Source organism: Tiliqua scincoides, chromosome 1 (genome assembly GCF_035046505.1).
Source record: "Tiliqua scincoides isolate rTilSci1 chromosome 1, rTilSci1.hap2, whole genome shotgun sequence".
Taxonomy (NCBI): domain Eukaryota; kingdom Metazoa; phylum Chordata; class Lepidosauria; order Squamata; family Scincidae; genus Tiliqua; species Tiliqua scincoides.
Genome location: NC_089821.1, coordinates 34,005,560 through 34,031,457, shown reverse-complemented (window position 1 = coordinate 34,031,457; position 25,898 = coordinate 34,005,560). Strand labels below are relative to the sequence as shown.

The window sequence follows — 25,898 nt, the reverse complement described above, 5'->3', positions numbered from 1 at the left end:
TAGAGGCTGGGAAAGGTAAGCCTGCAGAAGAGGCAGGGAGGAAGCAAAACTGGGTGGGGAGAGGGTGTAACAGGAGATGGGGAGGCTGCGGGAGGGGGTGGATCCAGTGGTGATGGCTTACACTGCATTTCCCCCACCCCGTTCCTCTCCTCAGATTTGCGCTAGTGAAATTGCTTAGGGCAGGTCCGAGGAGAACCACTGTGGAGCAGGAGTTCTTCAGAGGGGTAGGGGGATATAAATTCCCTTTTCCTCCTGATCTACTTCCCTCCCCTGCTTGATACAGCACACCCATTTCTGGTACTGCTGCACCAGCCAGGGCAGAGGGGAAAAGGGTAGAACTGGACTGTTAGCATTGCAGACCTCAGCCCTGGAACTCTAGTTCTATAGCATGTCTTGGCTTGTTTGTGAGTTAAGAAGATAGAGGAAAATGTTGAGGCTTGTTTCCCGCTAGTGCCTACTATATTTTAACACCCTGCCCCCTGCTGCAGGAAAGCAATGCCTTATTTTAGGACTTGTCAGGACTTCTGTGTATTGTGACTTGCAATCAAAATAATGCACCATTCAGAAATGATTGTGTGGAAAAATGCATAAATCACCACTGACCTAGTGCTATTGAAAGAGAAAGGAGGGTGGAGGATGACTTGCATTCCATGAGCATGTACTAAAACAGAATCTTTTGGCCTGGCTAGAATTAAACAGAATTCCAAGAAACCGCTGAAGACATCCTTGAGTTTTGTAGACACCAATAAATCCAAGAGATTCCAAGGAAGAAGTAACACACAAGGCAGCACAACAGCTCTGGGAGGTGCTGTTCCACTGGGCGGGGCATTGGGATTGACCGCTGTGGGGCAGCTGGAAGAACATGCTGCTGCGTTAACACAAGTTGCCCCTGGGAAGTCAGTGTGGCTCTGCAGGCCCTTGCATAGGTTGTTTGATACAGTGGCTGTTGCTGGACAAACTCCGCAGGGAGGATTGAAGAGCTCCATTAACCAGCCCTCCGCTTTGGTTGTCTTCGATTTCCATTTGGTTAGTTTACAAGCACCCGATTAGGCAGCAGAAAGCTATTTTTTCCTCACTTCTTCGATAAAGGTGTTGTGTATTGGTGCCTGTGGCAAACTGCCTCTTGTTTGTGTCACTGCTCCTTTTCTCACTGTAATGCACGTTGCTGCTGCTTTTGTGTTTTTGCTAAAGGAGCAAGCGAAAGCCAAGAGACAGACTCCTCCTCCATCTCCCACTCCACAGCCAGTGGAAGAGAAGCTGCCTTCAAGTCCTCTCTATGTGGTTAGTTTTAACAAAAGAACTGCTCTCCTCTGTGTCGTAAGCAATTGGTCCTAATATAACTATGTATAATGGAAGTGTTTCTTTGTGGCTTGATAGCTCCTAAATCAATGCTTCCAAGTTTTTCTCTCATTCACATACTGAGATACCATAAGTGCATAACAGATTTATTGTTTAATCAGGCACATGATGTATAAGATTGAACTAAGAGGTCACCACAGTAATATAATAGGCACCATCAAATTGGTACATAACGTGGGGAGATTATAGTAAGCAACTCCTCTGTCTGCACAGACCTTTTCCTTTATGCAAGGAGCCCTTGCATGAGCAGAGCACTTCTGTTCAGGGTGGAGGCTTTTGTTTGCAGTGGCAGCTTCAGGTGACATGATTGAGGGGGGACATGATTGAGACATACAAAATTATGCAGGGGATGGACAGAGTGGATAGGGAGATGCTCTTTACACTCTCACATAACACCAGAACCAGGGGACATCCACTAAAATTGAGTGTTGGGAGGGTTAGGACAGACAAAAGAAAATATTTCTTTACTCAGCATGTGGTAGGTCTGTGGAACTCCTTACCACAAGATGTGGTGGTGGCATCTGGCCTGGACGCCTTTAAATGGGCATTGGACAAGTTTCTGGAGGAAAAATCCATTATGGGTTACAAGCCTGATTTTAGAAATGGACTATGTCAGAATGCCAGATGCAAGGGAGGGCACCAGGATGCAGGTCTCTTGTTATCTGGTGTGCTCCCTGGGGCATTTGGTGGGCTGCTGTGAGATACAGGAAGCTGGACTAGATGGGCCTATGGCTTGATCCAGTGGGGCTGTTCTTATGTTCTTATGACAGCAGAAGCGCTAGTAGTACATTCTGGGTATGGGTGGCACCACTGTCCTCATAAATCCCACTTCTGCAGAGGCAGCTGTTGCAGGGTTTAGGATTTCTCACAAAAATCAAAGGAATTTATTTGGAGGAATTTGCCTGTATCTCGGGGCCAAAGTTGATGTAATCACATTGACGGGCCTTATATGTTGGTGGTTTGGGTGTGTGTTTGTGCATGCCTGTGTTTGACTTTTTAGTTAAATAGGTTCAGGCATACCAGTTCATTCACTTGCCTTTCATTGCTTTGCTCTTTCAACCATTTCCAATTACACTCTGAACATTCAACAAGTTTTAATTGTTTTATAATTAAATTTTATAAAATTTATATAAAATTTTATAATCATTGGGATGTGAACTGTATCTTAAAGATGAGATGAATTCTCCACTTCAGGAACAGCAGTATCCAATTACAGACGGCTTAAGTTTTCACACTCTCTCTGAGATCCCAGCTCTGTGTGTTCCTGTTATGACTGCCTTTTCTTCCTTTAGGATGCTGTTTCCTTTGAGCCTGACTACAAGAGTTCAAATAATTATTCAACTGTACATGAGCCAGAAACCAACAAAGTTGAAGAATCTGACTACCAAGAAGCTATCAGTCAGAGGGAGCCAGAATATGAATCTGAGACTGTTTATGAAGTGGCCGGGGCAGGAAACCAGTATCAAGCAGGTTTGGCAGGCTTGGTTCTGACTAGGAGTCTTTCTGTTTCTAGCTTTGGACAATGGTATATCCTTGTGCAGCAGTTCCCAAACTGTGGGTTGTGACCCACAAGTGGGTCACAACCTGATTTCTGGTGGGTCACAGGTCTGCCAAGGCCAGGACGCTGAATAGTAAAATGCTGGATAACCTGGAAGTTGTTTCTTGGTCATACATGTCCCCCCTCCATCATTGCCCATGTTGCACAATTTGGTAAACGCAGTGTGACACAGCCAATGACACAGGAGTGTTTGTGTGTGTGTGTGATCCAGAAGTGACTTCCAAGCCAGCCAATACCTTACTCTGTGGCACCCTAGGCCTTGGCAGGCGCAGATCTGCCACGCAGAACAAAGTGGGTCACCAAGGTAAGGAGTTTGGGAACCCCTGTCCTAGTGGTTTAAGGTACTTAGGCTAGAAACACTGAGCAAATGTCAGGGAGCTGATATTGTGAATGGAGGGCTCTATTTTTCTTTGAAAGCTAAGCAAGTCTGTGATGGTTCAGTAGTGGATTGGAGCCTTGCCTGGTATAGCTCCGTCTGCTGCCTTCTAAGTTCCTTTTTGAGCTAGGGCAGGATACATAAGGAACAAATATTCTGGGGCAGTGCTGTCTGCAAAAGGGAATTTCCTACTTGCTTGACTAATGAAACTGATGTGTTAGTGGTTGTCTCTATGGTAAATGGCCTCTTCAGATATTTCAGGCTACCTCTTTATGCAGTGAAGATGGAACAGCTGTAATTGGCAATTATAAACTGTGTTGCTGAACCATCAGTGATGCAGCTGATTATGGAGGGGACTTTATTTTATGTGTTAAGGAATTCATGTATCCATCTCTTGTGGCATGTGCACTAGTAGTGCATTCTTTTTTCTTTCTCTTTTAGATGAAAATACTTATGATTATGAAAATGACCTTGGTATTACAGCTATAGCCCTCTACGATTATCAAGCTGGTAGGTGGTACATTTCCTGACTCCTGCAGTTCTGCTTGCTTGTTTGCATAAACTGCAGTCTGTTGAACTGCCACAATCCTGAATGTGCATAACTGCACAAAGCAGAGCATATCCAAAGCTTTCTTTCTGCAGTTCTCACACTTTGGAAGCACTTTGGTACTGATGTTGAACTGAGTATCAATTGTTATTTTTTTCTTCAGTCTAGTCCTTAAGGCTGCCTTAAAAGTGCATAGACAATGCTTGGTAAAATCTCAGAGTGGCTTCTGTGCCACTGGTGCTTGAGGCTACTTAGAGCCCAGCCCTGAGCTCCGGCACTCTGTAAGGCACGTCTGCTATGTTTATCACCGAGCCAGCACCCCAGCTAGCCTAGTGCTGACCAGCGCCAGGCGGGTGCCTGCCCTCTGCTGCTCGGTGGTCTCATGGACCACCGAGCAGTGGCATGGTAAGTGGGGCAGGGGGTGGGTGGGGAAGAGGCGTTCTGGGTAGGGGGAGGCCTGGAGAGGGCAGAGAGAGGATGGGCGGGAGGTGTGACGGGGGAGGGAGCAGGGAGGCAGGGGGTGGGTCCGGTGGAGCTCAGCACCACCAGATCCTGACCGTTTGTGTAGGGCTCGGCGCCCTGCATGAACGCCTTTACTACCAACATTTTGGTCAGCGGTAAAGTGAGTAGCCCCATTGCGGCGCTGCTTTCCTTACCCAGGGAAAGGGGACGAAAGTCGCCTTCTCCGAGGCACCACCTGCAACAGGATGTGGCAGCACCTGTTCTCGTCGTTGCTGCAGCCCCGTGCCCCAGGCAGCTCAGGATTGGGCTGCCCGAATCCAATACAGCATTGGGGATTGGCAGTTCCCATGTGAGTGTCAGGTATGCCCATTCAGTATGCCTGGCACTTTACCCGAAAACACTCTTTGGTGATGCTCAGATCTGGCACACACATGCTAGCAAGTCTTCTTGCCAATAAATCTTGCATATCTCCCAGACTCTTTGTGCACCATCTTGGTACACAAACAACATTTCTTATAGAATATCTATTGTTGCATGTAGGAGATTCAGAAGTATAATCTCTTTGGTTCAATTGAGCTTGGGTTGGACTCCCATTCCTTGGGTATAATTCATTTCTTCCCTTTTCTGCAGCTATTAATAGGGATGTTCTGGTTGAGTGCATGTCATTGGCTCACTGGATTACATAATCATGTAATATTCATTCACTGAACACTTGATTGATGATAGACACTAACCTGGGAATTCCATCTGCTCCCTCCACAGCTGGTGATGACGAAATTTCCTTTGATCCTGATGACATCATCACAAACATTGAGATGATCGATGATGGCTGGTGGAGGGGTGTGTGCAAAGGCAGATACGGGCTGTTCCCAGCTAATTATGTTGAGCTGAGGCAATAGAAAATAACATCTACCGCTGATGCCTTAATACCATGATTGTTCTTCTGATTGAATTACACTACAAATCATGTTCCCTCATTTCTTTTTTTTGGGAGGGTGGAAGGGACTATACATATTCCTTTTATATTTAAAATACTTTGCTGATGCTTTTACAAAAGTTTATCGCTCAGAAATCGCTAATATATTGTAGCTCATGTTTCCCCGTGACAGCCTGTTTTCCTAGGTTTTTAATGCATTTTTGAAAGGGGGCATTTCCATTTTCTTTGCCAAATTGGTAATGATCAAGAAAATGGTCAAGGAGGTTTAGCTCTTTCTGACAATAATGCATGTTTCATTTATATCTGTTCATGCACCAGATTACCAAATAATTAGATCCAGCTGTTTCTGAACTGAACATTTGTCAGTTTTCCAGATCTCCACTGTGCAAGTTGTATCCCCATGTACATATAAGAACCACCACCAGTGTGGGAATGATGAAAGGAAGACCTGAGAGTTGCAGTCAAAGGCAGTTACTCAATAGGAAACTTTTACCCTGATAATAGGAAAGATCCAGTGTTGATAAGCTTTTTCAGTTTCTGGAGAACCAGTGGGAAGCTCTCTTCTGCAGTTTCCATGCACTGCAGTGGGGTTGTACTGGTGAACTACCCACAGGATTTTACCATAAGAGTTTACTACTTCTAAAGGAGGCCTCCAATATTTTCAAATAGGCTCAGCTTGTGTCACTTTCTCACTTGTACCAAGAACATTGCATGGTTTTGGCCTTGGAGACCTGCTTGGACACTCCACTGGTTGATGCCCTGGGTTGGGACCGATGGTCTTCTTAAGTAGCCGTATTCTGGCATTCAGACCTGTATTGTTGCTTACAGATCATAGTACTTTTGTCTTGAAGATTGATGGGCAATAGAGGGTGTGTTTACATATCTCATGTTCTCTACAGATATTGGTTTGAATGATATGGGTCGGGGGAAGAAGGCCTACTCTCCAGTAAATCTGTTATGCAACCATATAACAGTCCATGAGTAGTTTAAACCCTTGGAGATAATCTCTACTGCTAAACTATGGGCAGAAACTCTTTTCTATATTCAGCTGAAACTGCCAGTAACACTTTGACTAAATAGTAGAAGTGTGCCTGCCTTTTGCCAAATGTTAAGCTGAGGTTCTTGCCACTATTTAAATGGAATAAGTAAAAAAAATGGTTAATTATTACTTTTACTCATATAAGCATCCCCACCAATGACAGTCCATACAAGTGATGAGTGTGCGTCCTGTCCATTTCTATTTGAAATTTCAGGGAAGAGTGACCAAGCTAAAAAAGGACTCTAACAACTAGACCCAGTGGAATATAAAAAATATTTGCATAAAGTGGCAGTGTACAGTGTATCTATAGGAAGATGGTCTCTGGGAAACGGCGCGGGGGAGTATCAAGAGGGGGATGGAAGTGACTGGTTGGGACAATCACTAAGAACAATGCTTTTACCGTGTGTTCTCTCTCCCACAGGTCCTATCTGTCTCTCACTTTAATAGTATTACATTGGGTTGGGCTGAATTTTATATGCAGTTTATCTTATTCAGTTTTGCATAGGACACCTCATAGGATACATGATTCCTTTTTTTGTAAATTAAATATTCAAATAAACTTTTGGAACCATTTGCAGAGGATATTCATGTGTGGTTTTTTGTGTGTGTTTTTTTAAACTACACAGAGGTATAAAGCAAGGCCCTGGACAAAAATTTCCTTGTGCACTCGTCTGAACCCCTCTGTGGGAAATACATAAGAAATTTTCAACCAGTGTGCCATGAATTTTCTACAGGAGTGCCATGGGAGTATGGGGGAGGGTCATCTATTAGTAGAACCATTGGTGGTATGTAACCCCCCCCCCCATCAGCAGCATAGTAAAGCAGACCTGTGATTAAATTTGTGTTGTGGGAGTGCACTGATCAGTTGATACATGACAGGTGTTTGTCCTGTATTTTGAAAACATGATGGTACACTTCTGATATGGTTGGTGGCGGCGGTGACAGAGCATAAACCTGCACTTAGTGTTTTTCTCCTTCTCTTTGCCACAGTTTCAGTGAGATAGTAAGTTCTGTTTTTTCTAAGGCTGGAGCTACACCTTCTAAATTAACAGTCGTCCTTCTAGGCCTTGGCTGCTGTTGTATCTCTGCCCCACTGCAGCATTGGATGGGGCAGAGAGAAGACATAGAAGGAAGCAGAGCAAGTTCTTAATGCTTCCTGGTCTGCTGCATTTTTCTCTATTTATTAATTTACTAAATTTCTACCCCGTTTTATCTCCCTGAAGGGCATTCAAAGTGTCTTACAATATAAAATCACAGTACAAAACAATAATTAGGGTTCAAGTTGTATGTCTGTTACAGTAACAGACATTCCCCGTCTTTGGGGCCACAGTGTTCTTGGGGCCAAAGAAGTCGGTTGCAGCACAAATAAGAGAGTCTTTGGGCACTTCTTGAAAAGCACGCAATAGATTTGTTAGGTTTTAAAAACACAATTGTTGAGTGTGTTTTGGAAGATAAGCGACCTTATTATAGGATTCTCATGTATTGCATACATATTCAGAAGAATTGCACAAGAATGAAAAATGGAGGGAGAGTGTGTGCACCCCCTCACTTCAGCATTGATAGCAATCAAAATGAAAATTTCCTGAGCAATTCATTACTTTCTGTGTAATTGTAAAATCTTCCCTTTTACTACTTCAGTTCTTCTGACACATCTGCTAACTTAGTCTTTCTGCTACTTGAAAGGGTTTAACCCTTTGTGTTTCAACCACCTATGCTGTAATACTCTGCATTGGGGTTGCCTATTCAAATTTTTTTTCTCCCAGGACTTCAGCCAATCTTAAACCATTTCTATGTTGCATTTTACAAAGCTCTTCTTTAATCTGCTACTTTTATTTTTAGCTTGCACAGATGGCAAGCTTAAAGAGGATGGTGAAGAATGTTCTTGTATCCAATTTATTTTATATAAAGCTGGAGGCTAAGCAAGACTGCTACATTTTTCATTTGAGGGGGGCTGTTTCCTACTATGTTTAATGGACTATTCAAGAATGGAAATAAATTTGACTCCATTTGAAAATAAGAACACATTCATAACAATGAATGCTTGGGAGAGGGCCCATAGTTCACCTGTAGTTCTGAGATCACCCAACTTACAGGCTGTATCACATCTGTCAATACGTTCTTTCCTCCTCACTGTATCTTCCGTCTACCCCCAACAACAGAAATGTTTGGGTTTTGCAGTGAAACCCCAGAAGGGACTAATCAGGCCAGGTGGCTTATACATGTTTCCATGGCAAACTGTTTCATCAATTGCTGTCTCAGTGAAAAGTAATAATTACATCTTGCTGCAGCACATTTCTTTCAAAGCCATTTTGTTAGTTCTTTTCTCCTTTTAGACAAATGTAATAAACACATTAAATAAAGGGGATTGTTCATCTAAAAGCTGTTAAATGAGAAATGTAAGCTGGACTCTGGGAAGGCAACAGAAGCCTACAGCTGGTACATCTGAAATGCCTGTGCCTGTATTATCAACCAGAAATGTTGGGCAACCTGATCCTGCACCAGGGCAGTGCCAGTGACCTGTGCACAATGCTGGCAACAAGCCATGAGGCAGTGGCCAGGAGAAGAGCGACGCAGGTGGAGTGGCCAGCGCCAGTTGATGCTGGGCCTCTGCACTGGTGAGAGGACCAGAAGGAACATGTACCATTAAGTTCACCGTGGGTGGCAGGGAAGCAGTTGGGGGCAGGAGGAAGAGGGGGCAAAACTGGGTGGGCAAGGGCATCCTGGAGCCAGTTCAGACTGGGGGGGTAGGGATGACTACAGAGGCTACCGCAGAATCCTATCCTCCCCTCCCAGGTCTTGAAGCCTGACATGGGTCTCCTTGGCTCTGTGCCAGCTAAATAGCTGGCACAGCTCTAAGCAAACTCATCAGGGCTGCTGGGGCTCTACACAGGGTAGGGGAACCAAAGTTCTACCTGCGGAGAGCTCCAACCGCTTCCCCAGCCCTGCAGGCTACAGCATTGGCTGTTTCAGTTTCACTGTACTGCAGCCCAGGATAGGTTTGGGCTCTCACTTTCCTGCTGTGATCTAGACTTATTCAAAAAACAGTGCTAGCAAGTGATTAGTAGTTTTTAGTGAGCTTTCTAACTAGGTGGGCAAATAAGTATATACGACAGCATTGCTGAATTGTTTTTTCCCCTCAAATTAAGCCATTGCAATTTACCTTAGAAATGGAGATATTCATAGCCTACTAGAAAAGTGGCTTCTCAATGGGCTGTTTCAAGTTAAGATATATATTAATATGACAGATTCCTGATATTGAAACTGAGTTAAGTTTTCAGGTCAGATATTAATGCATTTAGGAACAGGATGATTGAAGGGAAATGCTGGCAGTGTATGTTTGCTACAGTGGATTTCTGTCCATTTGGTAAATGAGAGCAAGATAAAAAATAGTCCATAAGGCATCTAGACATATTGAAATGCTTGGCTTAGAAGTTCCTGGAAAGTACCCGATGCTGCCGCTGCCTAGTTTTCTCTCATTTCTGAAGACTGCAGCATAACCAATTCTAAACTGCAGTTGCCAAGCATTTTGTCCAAAGTTTCACTGGTGGGTTGCTACTTGGATGGGCTCTACTAGGGCTCGGTTTTCTGTGTTGACATATTAAAAAAGGTAAGATCATGGCACCAGACCACTTTTGCAGATTGTAGCCCTAGCACTTGCCTTAATTTCAGTATTGCCACAGGTATCATTATATGGGGATAGTTTCACCCTGACATCAGCAGTGTTGCATATATAAGTGCATTCCTGATATAATGTGCATTCCTAAGTGCTGCACTGAAATTTAATAGGACTTAAATTTTTGGATGGACTAGGGTCTGGGTTTTTGTCTCAAATTATACACTGCATTGTTGCATCAATATTTTAAAGTTCCTCTATTCAAGGAGAAAATACTCTTTCCTAGTCTATAGCATTCACTGCCTAATACATAGGAATGTGTTTTCTAGTAATGTGTTTCAGTATAGCAAATCTCTTCATGGGTAATCAACCAGGTGATGTTTGAATTCTCAAGTTGAAGAACATAAGAACAGCCCCACTGGCTCAGGCCATAGGCCCATCTAGTCCAGCTTCCTGTATCTCACAGCGGCCCCAGGGAGCACACCTGATAACAAGAGACCTGCATCCTGGTGCCCTCCCTTGCATCTGACATAGCCCATTTCTAAAATCAGGAGGTTGCACATACACATCATGGCTTGTAACCCGTAATGGATTTTTCCTCATCCTGTGGCAAGGAGTTCCACAGACCGACCACACACTGAGTAAAGAAATATTTTCTTTTGTCTGTCCTAACCCTCCCAACACTCAATTTTAGTGGATGTCCCCTGGTTCTGGTGTTATGTGAGAGTGTAAAGAGCATGTCTCTATCCACTTTATCCTTCCCATACATAATTTTGTATGTCTCAATCATGTCCCCCCTCAGGCGTCTTTTCTAGGCTGGAGAGGCCCAAACACCGTAGCCTTTCCTTATAAGAAAGGTGCCCAAGCCCAGCAATCAGTTGCTCTCTTTTGCACCTTTTCCATTTCCACTATATCCTTTTTGAGATGTGGCGACCGGAACTGGACGCAATACTCCAGGTGTGGCCTTACCATAGATTTGTACAATGGCATTATAATATTAGCTGTTTTTTTCTCAATACCTTTTCTAATGATCCCAAGCATAGAATTGTCCTTCTTTACTGCCACCGCACATTGGGTCGACACTTTTGTCCACCACCACCACCCCAAGATCTCTCTCCTGATCTGTCACAGACAGCTCAGAACCCATTAGCCTGTATATGAAGTTTTGATTTTTTGCCCCAAATGTGCATGACTTTACACTTACTTACATTGAAACACACCTGCCACTTTGCTGCCCATTCTGATAGTTTGGAGAGATCTTTCTAGACCGTTCCTTCAGGCTTAGAAGGGAGAACAATCTTGTCAAACCATAAACACAACACTCCAAAAACAGGTTGAATCCCTGACACTGACTGAGTAGTCAATGGGACTTAGGTTGCAATCCTAACCTCACTTTCCTGGGCGTAAGTCCCATTGAACTCAATAGAACTTACTTCTAAGTAGACCTGGTTAGGATTGTGCCCAAAGTCACTTAACTTGTCAATGCAAACATCTCTTTAGACTTAATACTCTATTTAAAACAAATTTATTACTGAATGATGCTTTAATACAAATTAAACTGAGTTCTCCAGCACATGCCACTAGGAGTCAGCATAACTATCTGCTAATGTTCTGTAATTTGACACGTAATAGTATACATTGTTGCATTATGGCAGTCATCTTAAATTATACCATTATACTCTGAACAGCATATGTATAACACATGAGTTATTGGGAAACAACTGAAACACACTTTTATTTGAATTTCTTTTATTTCACTTCAGTGACTCATCAAGTCACAGTACTGAAAAAGGACTGCAAAATAATATTTTGATCTTTCCAATACTGAGCAATCTTGATCTCCTGTTTTAACTGTGCACTGATGGACTTCTTCATTCAGAAAACAAGGCACTGTAACTACAATACATTGATGTTGAATGGTCCTTTTCATTAATAAGTACATCATTTTGTTACAACAAGATTTTGATAGGTCAGATTCAAAGCATCCAAGGAACACTTTCTTCATCTTGTATTTACTGTGCTCCATTTAGACATTTCAGTATACAACTTACTGGTCTATGCCAGCACTGTTCTTGAATGCTCTCACTCTTGACGCAGTCTTTGAGATTTCCCATTAGAGTAACAAAGGTCACCCACCAATACAGTGCATTTAAACATATCTTTGTTAAAGCTTCTTCATTCAGGAAACTGAGTAGGTTACTACTACAAATCCTACCAAGTACTAGCAGTTCAATTTGGTGGGAGTCCACCTTAAAAAATAAAATATCCTTTTACTGTATGCCGGTATGGCTAACTATATATAGAAAGAAATGTATGTCGCTTGGTGGTTATAAAACCCAAATAAACATTTGGAAAACAAAGCTACTGGATCTCTTTAATATTAAATTGTAGAAAGTATCACAAAACTGCACATGGAAGAAAAAGAAACCTCCAAACAAATCAAAACCTGTCCAATATGAAACACAAATCTGAAAGCTGCTGTTAAGGCATTTTCTTCCAAAATTATTTCGTATGGGAACCATTAAAGAGGGGAAAAACAAGAATCTGAAGAAACAAAATGAAAATAAATATTTTTTCCTTGAAAAAGAAACCCTTCCATGAGCATTCATGAACCTTAGTTGCAGAAGCTTAGTAATCAGAAGTGTAGCTCTGATAAAGGCATTGCCTTTACACTACATCTAGAAAGGTTTCTTTCTCCTCAAACCCCTGCTGGATATAGTCCCATATGTGTAAAAGATTACTGCACAAGGGGAGGGAGACAGCCCATCATCCAGCTCCATGAGGGTGTATTGTGCTCCTGTTCTGTCAAGCAGACAGTAAACATGGTCCGCTTGAGCAGCTTTCATCCAAAGGGGTAAGCATACCCTTTCTACAAAAATGATCAGTACTGTAATCCAGCTGTGTTCGAGGAGGGAATCCTGAATGGCAGCCTGCTGATGTGCCCAAAGAGCTCTCAGTCACAGCCCTTGTTTCTCCTCTGCAGTGTGCATTCATCTACAGCAGCATCTTAGCAGTTCACCAGACTAATAATGGCTGGAAATGCCAACACTCATTCAGGAAACTCCAAATAGGGAAGCCCTCATGGTCAGAAAAATGCTGAGGCAGCCTTCAAAGCATGAAAACAAATCAACCCAACAAAGTAAATGTTTTATCTTGTGTTTTTACAACACACCTCGAATTTCACTTGCAATATGAATATGAAATTCAGTACAAGGCCCAAATTTCAATATACTGTACTGTACTTTAACCCTGAATCCAGTAGTCAGATGTTACCTGATAGGAACTAAACTATCCAGGCAAGTGCAGTTACACTGCTACATCAACATTAAACAGCAAGTTTGGCAACTCTTTTCAAAAACAAACGATGCAGACTGATTTTACTGTTTGCAATCAGAACCACAACCTTAGTGCAATATTATATTTATTTCTTACAGTAATTTTGGTTGCCATACAAGAGTAGTAAGGATTAGGGAAAGTGCAAGTTACAGGAGCTTGATTTTTTTTTAATCAATTTGAAATAAGAGGAATTAAAGCACAAAAATTACAGCAACATAGATAACGTGAACACAAGTTTGTTACACAAACCATAGCGAGAAACATTACTATCTAGAAAAGAAAAGAAAAATGTAATGGGAAAATTATCAGTATTAGAGGCTCATACACAGAGTCATTGCCAGATCAACTGGGTAATGCTTGTTCGTAGAGGAACTCAGAAAATCACTTTTATTAACTTAAGTACCACAAATAGTCAGCTTTTGTGATATGTAAATTCTGTAAATCAACAGTCACATATAGTCATTTTATAATATATGAATTAAAACTTAAATGCTCCCAGACATCCGGGAAAGGAGTCTGTGCAGTTATACACAATTTACATTTTGTGTGATTTTGGTATTGTATACACAAATATTACAGAAACTAGGCATGTAAATGCAGTTTATTTAAATTACAGTATATAAACAAAAGTTGTTCCTAAAACCTGGAATATCACAGCAAGATTATCTCTAACACCTTATTTTGCACCATCATAGTAGCAGGAGTTTAAAAGGGCCATTCCAGCCCCCAACATTTTCAAAAATGTGGGGAGGCAACGCTGTAACTGTTACTATTGCTTTCTGTGATAAAACCATCAACAGCGCTAACACTAGTTCATCTTGGCAATGGTGTATTTTATTGATAAAAGCAGTTCCTTGCAGGTCCCGTTACTCTTTAGCTCATAAGACACAATGTAAAAATAAACTATTTCATTAGCTCTTTGATGTTTAAATCTCTGTTCTACTAATTATACTGTACCTATTATTTAAGTGCCTGAAAAAGATACATATGCAAGAGAGACCCCTTTCAAGAAAGGGATTACCATCACCTGTAACTTGTGTACATCATCATCATTTATTAAACAGTTAAAAGTTATGATTAACAGCAGCTTAAAAGTAATTCTCCATATTTTCTTTTCCTGCCATTTTTCCTAATGTATTTCCTGGCACATATCTGAGGCAACACAAACTGCATTCAAAGAAACAAAAAGGAGCATGGCGTTCGTGGTTTATTTACTGAATTCTGCAAAATCACCAAATGGAAGACAAGGATGGCTGAATTTTTTTTTTTTTTACAAAATATTTGATGGCTTTTTGTAGCCACTGAATATTTGAATGTCGTCCTCTACATAAAAATCCATGTAATAATGGAAATTTCAGTTCTTTCGCATTTAAACTAGATTTTAATTACAAGGTTACTTGAAACTTTCAAATGCAAATAGAAACCTGTGAAGGGTACATAACAGATGTTAAGTCAAAAGACCAGTTTTTGCAGAAAGGCCAGGGGGAGGGGTAGAGAAGAGAGAGACATGAATATTAGTTTTTCATAATTAACCACTGCATTGTTAATTGTAACCATGTTTGAAGAAACACTCGTCTTCTGAAGAATTCTAGCAAAGATAGAAAATATAACACAGCTCTGCTGGTTCAGATGCATCCAAATGAGGTTGATTTAAAAAGGTCAAGACTTAATAATTATTCCACAGAAATAGTAGTAAACCACAAAAGTTTTATTTTTTTTCTTAAATTTCTAGCATTGAAGTGGCACAAAGGCTGCCCAGTAGACCAGCCACTTATTTCTTAAAATATTGTGCTTATAAACTATCTGTACAACTATTTAAACTTGCAGTAAAGAAAGATACTGAAATTGCTAAACTTCAGGTACTAATTTCTAGGGCTGTTGCAGACCTAATTAGACACTTGGTTGTGAGAAAATAAAATTATAATTAGAGATAGGCTGGAACACATTAAGGAAAGAATTCAGATGTCTTCCAAAAGCGTGAGGCCTCTTGAAATTTAAGGGCTTGAGCAACCACACAAGTTAATGTCTAGAATGGACTAAATTCTTCAGAAAGCTGGGACTATAAAACTCCTATTGTGAATTCATTATGGTAGAAGAGAGGGTAAGCTGAGATAATATTGTTAATCTTCATGAATGTCACCCAATCAACAAATGAATGTATGGTTGACACAAGACTACCATTCCATGGATATACTCCATTTTGCACATAAGCTCATTTTAACTCTACCATTTTTGAGCCTACACAGGTCTTGAGGAAGAGTGGATTCTGCTGAAATGCTACCCTAATCCATGTCTGCAATTAAGAAATCATTCAAAGACAGTTTATATTAAAAGAATAATAATCTTCAAACTCAAATTGAAGCTTCTCACTTCCGTTTTTGGAACCGACTTCTCAGAACACATACTATATCCTCTTTTACATTGCCATTTTATATTTCTTTGAAACTGCAAGCAAACATTTTTAAACAATTCTCTTCCTTGTACATGTACATTCAAAGACCAAGGCCAAGATTCAAAGATACGGTTCAAAGATACGGCTTTGCTATGTTTAGCAGCTAGTTTTTTCATGAAGGTAAAAACAGACTACATCCAAAGATCCACTTTCACATGGAGAAGCCCCCAGCGCATGGTTAAAGGTGCACACTTCAATCAATGAATGAAAATACATTTCTCTAAATGGACACTTCTGAACGGGGACAGATGGCCTTTTGCATAATTAGTGGGCCTACAGCTCACTCCTGTATGTGAGGATGCCTGAATGGGGGCAATATTAAAAACTTTCACCATTTCAAAATCTGAAATTTTTCAAGGCAGCTCTCTGCTTCATCTGTCCATTGCCCTAGTTTTCAGAGCCATTAAAGACAGAAAAATAGAAGGAAACAGATTGGATAGGGTTTCACTAATTTGAAAAATCTGACAATAATAATCACATTAAACAATTCATCCAAGATCCAAACCCAGTACAAAAACTGGTCTTCAGGTGCAATTCTCTCCAGGTTTGTTAAGTGCAGGGAGAGGGAAAACAGGAGCACATCATCTAGCCATGCCCTTCATGCTGAAACTCCCATTATAATGCCCCCCATCCCTACCAAGGCACCCCCACTTTCAGCATTTGACTGTAAAAGGCAATGCTGAATGCAAGGATGATTCTTCCCCCATTTTTTGGCAAAGCCTTTACAGACAAGTAAGTGCCAAATGTGCAGAGGTATCTTGGTGCAGAAGGTGTGGGTAGGTGGCACATTTCCAGGTGCCCCGCTCATGCCTTCAGGCATAATGCGCACATAGAGCTAAAGAAATTTTGAGGAAGAGATGTGGACTATGGGAGTCGACTCACCAATTAATTGTGAACCAGATGTCTCAACACTGAAATCTTTCAAAAATATTTAAAAATATCAATTCCTTGTCTTATGCAGATGGTATAGGTAAAATTGACAATGTTTCTAAATGTTCTACTGCATCACATATGAAAGAAAACATGCATGAAAGCTGACAGCTTGGAAAGGCACTGAACGTAAATGGAGAAAATGAAGAACTCAGAATGAACATAGTTACACTGTGTGCAGAAAATGGGTTTCATTATTGACAAGCCAAGAAATATAATAACCAGATTAAAAAGAGGCTCCCTAATGAGTGTTTGGAATCTTTGCTCTGAGAACTCTACGACTGTGAAGATGTTTAATTAAAAGCAAAAAAAAATGACATTAAAAATGTGAACATTTGTATGAAACACTGATTTACATGACAGGAAATCAGAGTAGAAAACTTAGAGAGTTTATCTAGCAGGAGCAGTGGCAGTGAGTGCCATGGGTATGTGTGGTGATGTGTTGGAGGAAGGAGGGATTACAAAAGGAGTCGGGCATAGTGTGAAAAGAGAAACACCCATGGTTTTTAAACCAAACAAAAACTGCACATTGTTTCAGCATAAGGGCATTTCTGAAAGGCAGAAAACCAATTCAGGGATACAAAGGTATGACCATTGTCTCTCCCTGCCCTTCCCCCACCCTGAAAATAGTAAATAGGGATTTTATAAGCAATTTCAGTTTGACCAGGACTTATTTTGAAGTTAGCAATTTTTTCCTCTTCCCTTATTCTCTCCCCCACTTCCTTCTTTCCTTCTGAAATCTGCGTTTCCACTAATGGAATTTACTTGGGGTTGCTCTTGGGGGCTGGACTTGCCGCCTATAGTGCTGAGTATGTGGAACTACAGGGACTACTAACAGATGCTTTAATTTGGCGGTACCCTTGGGGAGCCAAGGCATTTGGGGTGTTTCAGTACCAGCCCATCTCTATTTATAAACAAAGGTTTGTGAGGCAAGAGCAGCCATTCTTATCTGTCCAATAGCTGTTTCAAGGCTCTTTCTATGTTCATTCTGTGACCAACTCTTGTCACTCCAAGGTCTATCAAGTCTTCCTTCTGAAGGTTTGGTAAGTGAGTGCCATCTATTTCATTATCCATAAAGGTCTCTTTATGTTCACCTAAGTTTAAACTTTCCAACCAATCTGCAACATCTGGTTTAGTCCATAGGTGGACAGGCTTAGAAGCAAAAGGCTTATTTGAGATTGGCTGTTGCAGTATTGAGGGAGAAGGAGACCTGCTGCGCCCTGTGTTCAAAGCAAAGAGGTCCCCAGAAGGAGGCTGGCTGGGTAGGCTAAAAACATCGGAAAGGGTTGGAGAAGGAGATGCAGCTAGAGCAGCAGCAGTCAGAGGAGTAGGCATGATGTCTTTACTTATCTCTGTTGGTGAAACTACCGGGCTTGGAGCATGCCTTGCTCCTGATGTCCTACTATCATAGTCTGGGGATCTGCTTTGCAGTGTGATTGGTTGGCTAGTTCCAGGTCGGACAGTAAAAGTGATGGTTGAACTTCGAGTACCTGAGACAGTGCTCATGACTTCTGTGCTCCTGAAAACAAAAAGGAACAGAAAATATTCAGACTGAGCAGGTATTAATAATCTTATTGCCAATTCATGGTGCAGAAATATGACACACTTATGAAAACCAAACTAGTAGGAAAATGATAAGCAACAATTTAAAATATTTTAATAATCAGAGGCAATCTACCACACACGATTATAATTTTCCTTACTAGCATCTGGTCACTAGATGATGCTTGCTTAAATAAAAAAGTCTTACAATGCCTACAGAAGATGCTCTAGCTTGGTGAGACTCAGAAAGAAGAGAGTTCCAAAAGTGGATGCTTACCACCGTGGATGCTTTACCTCGGTCCTTCCATCAGTGTGTTCACGTTCAGCCCAACTATGGCCAGTCAAGAAGATATGCTTGGCTCCACCCACCCCTTTTGATGAAAATGTGAGGTGTGCCATTTTGGTGCTTTGGAAAAATCAGTGTTGTGTTATAAAAATCTAGACTGAGGTGCAAGAGCTACAAAGTGAGGTATTTGATGTGTAGACGCTCCTCCCAATACTACTATATCACAAATTACTTTTGAAAGTCCTTTCAATCCTTGCCAAACAGTTTGACACGAAACCCAAGCCCAACACATTTGAATGCACAGATTTAGTAATGCAGTTCTTTGGATTCTGGTCATGGGCTATATATTTAAATGCATATTGCAAGAATGGTTACTCCAGAACAGCTTTAAACAGTGGTATACTTGGATACTGCCCTGCCCGGGGCACATACCCAGGAGTGCCACCCCCTCACCTGGAGGTGCCATGCCCCATGCCCACTGCCTCTCCCCAGACATTCTGAGAACCACGGAGGCCGCACTTGGAGGCTGAAAAGGCCTCCGGTAGATTGAAAATTGTCACTTCTGGTTTTCAACCAAAAATTGTAAATGATGATTTTTGGCTCCGAGAAGGCTTTCTGAGGGTCAGGAAGTCTCCGCACAGCTTTTCTGGACCTCAGAACACCTCTGGTGGTGGTACTCAGATTGACGCACTGACAAGTGTCATAGGAGGGAGCTGCCTGGGGGAAGTGGATGGCAGCGCAGCACCAACCCCCTAGGCCTGGCACCTAGGATATTTGCACCCCTTTCCCTCTCAGGTATACCACTGAGATTAAGGCTATGCCAACCTGTACCACCCAAAAATAAACATGCGAAAAGGAAGAATTCTTTCAGGTGGAATTGTTGACTATACATTACTGTTTTAAGGAGGAAACCAGACATCATAATTGCACCAATAACATATTAGGATAAGGGTCACGCCAGGTAGAGTGATTTAAAGTGCAGCATGGGTGGGTAAAGAGTGTTCTGAATCTTTGACCCCAAACCACTTCTCCCTAACTGTTACCTCTAAGCCTTGGTGTCAGCATAGTCTTTCTGCATTTGCCCTATACCTCTCCCAAGACCCATTATTCCCCTGGCAATTTTTCTCATTCATAAAATGACAATTTAAGCATTTTTATGCAGAACAAGCAGTACAAGCATTCACAAAAATATGCACTCTAAGCATGTTCTGAAGAGTCATTAGTGGAATACTAAGCTTCTTAGTTCCCTGTTCCTAGAGAAAAATCGGGATCTTTCAGAACACACTCTGAAGCAACACACTACTGTAGTCAGAATGAGCTGCTGAATGCCCCTGAGTAAGTACAGAAACATGTGAATATGTGCATGGGGCTAGTGGGACCCTTGACACTGACTGCAATTGAAATGGAAAAACCCACTACTTAAAATCAAATATTTTAAGCAGCTGTACTTTTTAGTTATCTCCCTTACTGGAGTGCATTATTAGGTTTTAAACTGTCCATTAGACATTGCTTCTACTTGAACAAAGAGAACAGCTTTGAGCAAGGAAATGACCAAAACTAAAGCCACCGATAATAAAAATTCACATCAATACAAACTCATGCTATTTTCTATAGAAAGTAATTTCTCATGGAAGCACATGATGATGTAGAATGGCTTTATTCCATCAACTGTGACAGCACGCCTTGGATGGCATGCCACTGAAAAGACCATGGAGACTAGTTTTCTAGTAACGCATTATTGTTACTGACATAATGTCATATGTAACAATATATTGCACATCCAAATCCACAGTAATACTACTTGTTGTATTAGAAGCTGTGTAGCTGTGTAGCTGCATGGGCAAGAGAAAGGCTCAGAGTTTTGAAGCTTCCACTGCAGTGGTTCCAAACACGGAAACAGATGCAAAATTTAAAGAGTAGCCTGCCTTTTCTGCTGTAAAAATTTCTGCAGGAAAAATATCCTACCACCAGCAGCATTTGAGGTTCCCACCACATGTCTAAAAAGTTGCTTTTGGATTTTAGCTGTGATTGTTCTATTACAATCACTGGACAAAGGTTACTGATGTGCGATTGTAAAGGATGTGGAAATTTATCCATGAACATTATCTAGCAAAATAATAGCATTAAATGACATCCAGACAGCAGCTGCGCATTATGTTTAAATGAGAGGCAATTACAGATTTAAAAAATTCTTCAGAAATAATAAAATACAAAAATGACGTGCTTAAAAAATCGATTGCAAGCAGTGGGGAGTATAAGATTCTCGTCTAGGCTGAGAGGGAGGAGCCAACAGTGAACGAACAGACATGTCTCCAGGGGCTCCTGTGAGACAGTTTGTTTCCCCCCAAAAACTGCAGATCTGAAAAGGATCTGAATGATCTTGTCAGGAGAGACAAGATTAGCTATGGTGCAAGATACCTGGGAGATTGAAAGCCCAACCCACGGGGGGGGGGCTTTCTTCTCAGGAGAAATCTAACCATTAGAGGCAGCAATGGGGGAGGTGCAGTGATCTGCAATTAAGCTGCTGGCTCTGTGCTGAGATACCATATGAAAGAGAAAAGCGTGAAGCGTGAAGTTCAAGCTGGAAATTTAGATAAGTAAGTGTTAATATTGTCCCCGGTTCTGATTGACTGATTTGACTAAAAGCCCTGGATATATTGGAGGTGTTAATGAGAGACTTTTTAAGGATTTTAGAAGTGCTCTTTCTATTTGTAGTGGAATAAATCGGTGGTGGACTATAAATACAATAACAATTTGGTTGTGGATTAAAATTCAGAATTATCTTTGGACATAATTCTTATTACATCTGGGAAAGTTTTGTCTTCTCTGTACCAGAATATTAGAAACTGTAAAATTGTGGTTTTTTTTCCATCCTATTTCTCTCTTCACTAACCACAATGGAATGTGAGATACAAGAGGAATTTGTGGAATGTGAGGTTAGCAGAACCATATTGAAATGGTGGAAGTAAGGAGAATAATACACTGTGGACACGTAGTGGATTAGAGGGTAATTGCAAGATGGAAGCAGTTTCAGAAATTTGGATACAAAAAGTGTTGATAAACAGGGAGAGATTGCTTGCAATGGGATGACAGCGGCTGAGTTGGTATTTGCAGATTCAAGTTGGTTTGGAGACTCTCTCCCAACAGATAGATGTGCGCAAGGATCAATTGGGAGATGTGAAGAAACAAGCAGAAGATGGACAAGGGTGTAAGAAAGTGGAAAGGGTGATGGTGAGGGACAGAACCACCATCAGAAGAGCGGACATGGCAAGAAATTTACAGGATGAAGAGGAGGTGCTGATGGAGATCAAGATAGATAAGATGGACAGAGCAACATGGACGCACAAAATACAAAATTTGTTGGTACAAAAAGGAGAAAATACATCCCAGTTAACTGGAAGAATGAACACGTTTTATACAAGAAAGTGTGGATCTATTAGACTCTGTTATAGAAATAAACTACTAAAGATATTACAGGAGAAAAAATGGAAAGTAAGAAAGAAAAAGAAACCTGAGGGTTAACCTGAGGGTTAAAGAAAACTAGAGGATTTACTTAGTTAATAACAGTGGCTCAAACTTATCTAAAAAAAGGAAATTAAAAAAAATGAAATTGATAAATATGAATTAGAATGTATTAAAAAAAATAATACTTGGAAATAAATGTGTGGAAGAACTGTTTTATATGTGGCTATTGAACCAAAGGGGAAAAAATGTAATCAGATTGGAGAATGGTAAAGAAAATATTATATGAGATAGTTGGTTTCATCACAGTTTGGAAATCAGATTATTTTTATTTAATTTGTATTATTGGCAACCTTCAGTCTCGAAAGACTATGGTATCAGCTCTGAAAGGTGGTTCTGGCACAGCGTCTAGTGTGGCTGAAAAGGCCAATCCGGGAGTGACAATCCCTTCCACACCGGGACCAAGTGCAGTCTGTCCCTGGTCTGTCTCCTGGCTATGGGCCTTCCTTCTTTGCCTCTTTGCCTCAGACTGTTGGCAAAGTGTCTCTTCAAACTGGGAAAGGCCATGCTGCACAGCCTGCCTCCAAGTGGGCCGCTCAGAGGCCAGGGTTTCCCAACTGTTGAGGTCCACTCCTAAGGCCTTCAGATCCCTCTTGCAGATGTCCTTGTATCGCAGCTGTGGTCTACCTGTAGGGCGCTTTCCTTGCACAAGTTCTCCATAGAGGAGATCCTTTGGGATCCGGCCATCATCCATTCTCACGACGTGACCGAGCCAACGCAGGCGTCTCTGTTTCAGCAGTGAATACATGCTAGGGATTCCAGCACGTTCCAGGACTGTGTTGTTTGGAACTTCGTCCTGCCAGGTGATGCCGAGGATGTGTCGGAGGCAGCGCATGTGGAAAGCGCTCAGTTTCCTCTCCTGTTGTGAGCGAAGAGTCCATGACTCGCTGCAGTACAGAAGTGTACTCAGGACGCAAGCTCTGTAGACCTGAATCTTGGTATATCCTGTCAGCTTCTTGTTGGACCAGACTCTCTTTGTGAGTCTGGAAAACATGGTAGCTGCTTTACCGATGCGCTTGTTTAGCTCGGTATTGAGAGAAAGAGTGTCGGAGATCGTTGGGCCAAGGTACACAAAGTCATGGACAACCTCCAGTTCATGCGCAGAGATTGTAATGCAGGGAGGTGAGTCCACATCCTGAACCATGACCTGTGTTTTCTTCAGGCTGATTGTCAGTCCAAAATCTTGGCAGGCCTTGCTAAAACGATCCATGAGCTGCTGGAGATCTTTGGCAGAGTGGGTAGTGACAGCTGCATCGTCGGCAAAGAGGAAGTCACGCAGACATTTCAGCTGGACTTTGGACTTTGCTCTCAGTCTGGAGAGGTTGAAGAGCTTTCCGTCTGATCTGGTCCGGAGATAGATGCCTTTTGTTGCAGTTCCAAAGGCCTGCTTCAGCAGGACAGCGAAGAAAATCCCAAACAAGGTTGGCGCAAGAACACAGCCCTGCTTCACTCCGCTTCGGATGTCAAAAGGGTCTGATGTGGAGCCATCGAAGACAACAGTGCCCTTCATGTCCTTGTGGAAAGACCTGATGATGCTGAGGAGCCTGGGTGGACATCCAATCTTGGGAAGAATCTTGAAGAGGCCATCTCTGCTGACCAGGTCGAAAGCCTTTGTGAGATCTATGAAAGCTATAAAGAGTGGCTGTCGTTGTTCCCTGCATTTCTCCTGCAGTTGTCTAAGGGAGAATACCATATCAGTGGTGGACCTGTTGGCTCAGAATCCACACTGCGATTCTGGATAGACGCTCTCTGCAAGTACCTGGAGCCTCTTTAGTGCAACTCGGGCAAACAGCTTTCCTACAACGCTAAGGAGAGAGATGCCGCGGTAGTTGTTGCAGTCACCCCTGTCACCTTTGTTCTTGTACAGAGTGATGATGTTTGCATCCCTCATGTCTTGAGGTACTCCACCTTCTCTCCAGCAGAGACAGAGGATTTCATGCAGCTCAGTGACGATGATCTCTTTGCAGCATTTTAGGACTTCAGCAGGGATGCTGTCTTTTCCAGGTGCCTTGCCAAAGGCAAGGGAGTCCAGGGCCATGTGAAGTTCTTCTAGGGTTGGTTCACTGTCAAGCTCTTCCAGCACAGGCAGGCACTCAATGTTGTTCAGTGTTTCTTCGGTGACTACATTTTCTCTGGAATATAGCTCAGAGTAGTGCTGCACCCAGCGTTCCATCTGCTGCGCCCGATCCTGGATGACCTCGCCTGTGGCAGACTTCAGAGGGGCAATTTTCCTCTGTGTGGGACCTAGGGCCTGCTTGATACCGTCATACATCCCCTTGATGTTGCCCGTGTCAGCTGCTATCTGTATCTCGGAACAGAGCTGGAGCCAGTAGTCATTAGCACATCTCCTGGCAGTCTGTTGGACTTTGCTGTGAGCAGTTTGGGGGACCTGCAGGTTGCGCTCACTGGGACTGGCCTTGTATGCTGCTTGAGCTCTCCTCTTTTCCTCAATGACTGGTGTCAACTCCTCAGAGTGGGCTTCAAACCAGTCTGCCGCCTTGTTGGTCTTCTTGCCGAATATGGACAAGGCGGTGTTGTAAACGGTATTCTTGAAATGTTCCCATCTGTTGGATGCGTTTGCGTTGGCTGGGCCTGGAAGAGATTCCTCAAGCGCTTGTAAAAATTCCTCCACTTTTCTCTGATCCCGGATCTTGCTGGTATCAATGCGAGGTCTTCCTTCCTTTTTTGTGTGATACAGTCGCTTTGTTCGCAGTTTCACTCTGCTGCACACCAGGGAGTGGTCAGTGTCACAGGCCACTGCGTGATATCTTGATAACATGATATGTTATCTATCATAACATGATAGATAGTTATCAACATGATAACTGCGTGTGATCTTGATGCTGGGAAGGCTGGAGCGTCTGGTGAGGATCAGGTCGAGCTGGTGCCAGTGCTTTGATCTTGGATGTCTCCAAGAGACTCTATGTTGGGGCTTTGTGTTGAAGAACGTGTTGCTGACACAGAGACCGTGATGACAGCAAAACTCTAGCAGGCGTTGGCCATTTTCGTTCATCCTCCCAGTGCCAAACTGACCTAAGCAAGTGGGCCGTGAACTGTTATCAGCACCAACTCTAGCATTGAAATCACCGAGGATGAACAATGGCTCTTTTACAGGGATTTTCTTGACAGTGGTGGCCAGGTCATCATAGAATTTGTCTTTGGCTTCTGCTGGAGACGACAGAGTCGGTGCATAAGCACTGATGAGAGTGACAGGTCCTGCTGATGACTGGAGCTGCAGGGACAAAATTCTTTCACTTCCCACAGTAGGTGGGATGATGGATTTCAGCAGGGTATTTCTGACTGCAAAGCTAACGCCATGTTCCCTGGTTTCGTTTGGTGGTTTTCCCTGCCAGAAAAATGAGAAATTTCTCTCCTTGACAGATCCGGAATCTGGCAGCCTAGTCTCTTGAAGGGCGAAGATGTCCATCTGCAGTCTGCTCAGCTCCATGTCGATGACAGCTGTTTTGCGTGCGTCGTCTATTTCTTGCAGGTCATCAGAGAAGCCAGGTGTCATTGTCCTAACGTTCCAGGTGCCCAGCTTTAGGGCAGAAGTTTTCTGTTTTCTGTTGCATGGTGCAGAGTTGTCGATCCGCTTGTCGGTTTTCACCCTAAACCCCACGCACCGCATGAGGTTAACGGACCGTGGCGAGGCAACACCTTACTGGCTGGGCACTGCCCAGCTTAAGGCGGGCGGTAGCTGCCCAATGAGATGCAATGATCTCTCCCACCATCGGAAGCAGCCCCTGGCGTCATGCTCTACGCCAATCAAGCAAAGACTTATAACCGGTAAACTGCTGCTTCCCGTGTTGTGCCGAAGCTGTATGGCGAAGTTGGAGTGTCCTCTCCAGTGCGCGAAGCCTAGGTAAAGAAGGTATGGAGGATAGGCTGTTACCCATGCAGCAAATCCCCCCTCTCCACGTCGCTGGAATGGTCCAATGG

At 42.5% G+C, this 25,898-nt stretch overlaps 2 protein-coding genes across 3 annotated transcripts in view; one reads left to right on the top strand and one right to left on the bottom strand.

The window, feature by feature from the left end:
* CTTN (cortactin) overlaps positions 1 to 6,860 on the top strand; it is a 35,401-nt gene extending 28,541 nt beyond the window's left edge. Inside the window, exons 13-16 of the mRNA XM_066636567.1 lie at positions 1,192 to 1,281; positions 2,652 to 2,829; positions 3,735 to 3,803; positions 5,065 to 6,860. Coding sequence (XP_066492664.1) covers positions 1,192 to 1,281; positions 2,652 to 2,829; positions 3,735 to 3,803; positions 5,065 to 5,201 — 474 coding nt within the window. The 3' untranslated portion in view covers positions 5,202 to 6,860. The remainder of the gene's footprint in view (positions 1 to 1,191; positions 1,282 to 2,651; positions 2,830 to 3,734; positions 3,804 to 5,064) is intronic.
* A 10,694-nt stretch (positions 6,861 to 17,554) lies between these two features.
* The window catches only part of SHANK2 (SH3 and multiple ankyrin repeat domains 2), a 434,329-nt gene continuing 425,985 nt past the window's right edge, over positions 17,555 to 25,898 (bottom strand). For both annotated transcript variants that reach the window (XM_066632040.1, XM_066632049.1), the window contains one exon: positions 17,555 to 18,128. In XM_066632040.1, the coding sequence (XP_066488137.1) occupies positions 17,555 to 18,128 (574 nt within the window). The remainder of the gene's footprint in view (positions 18,129 to 25,898) is intronic.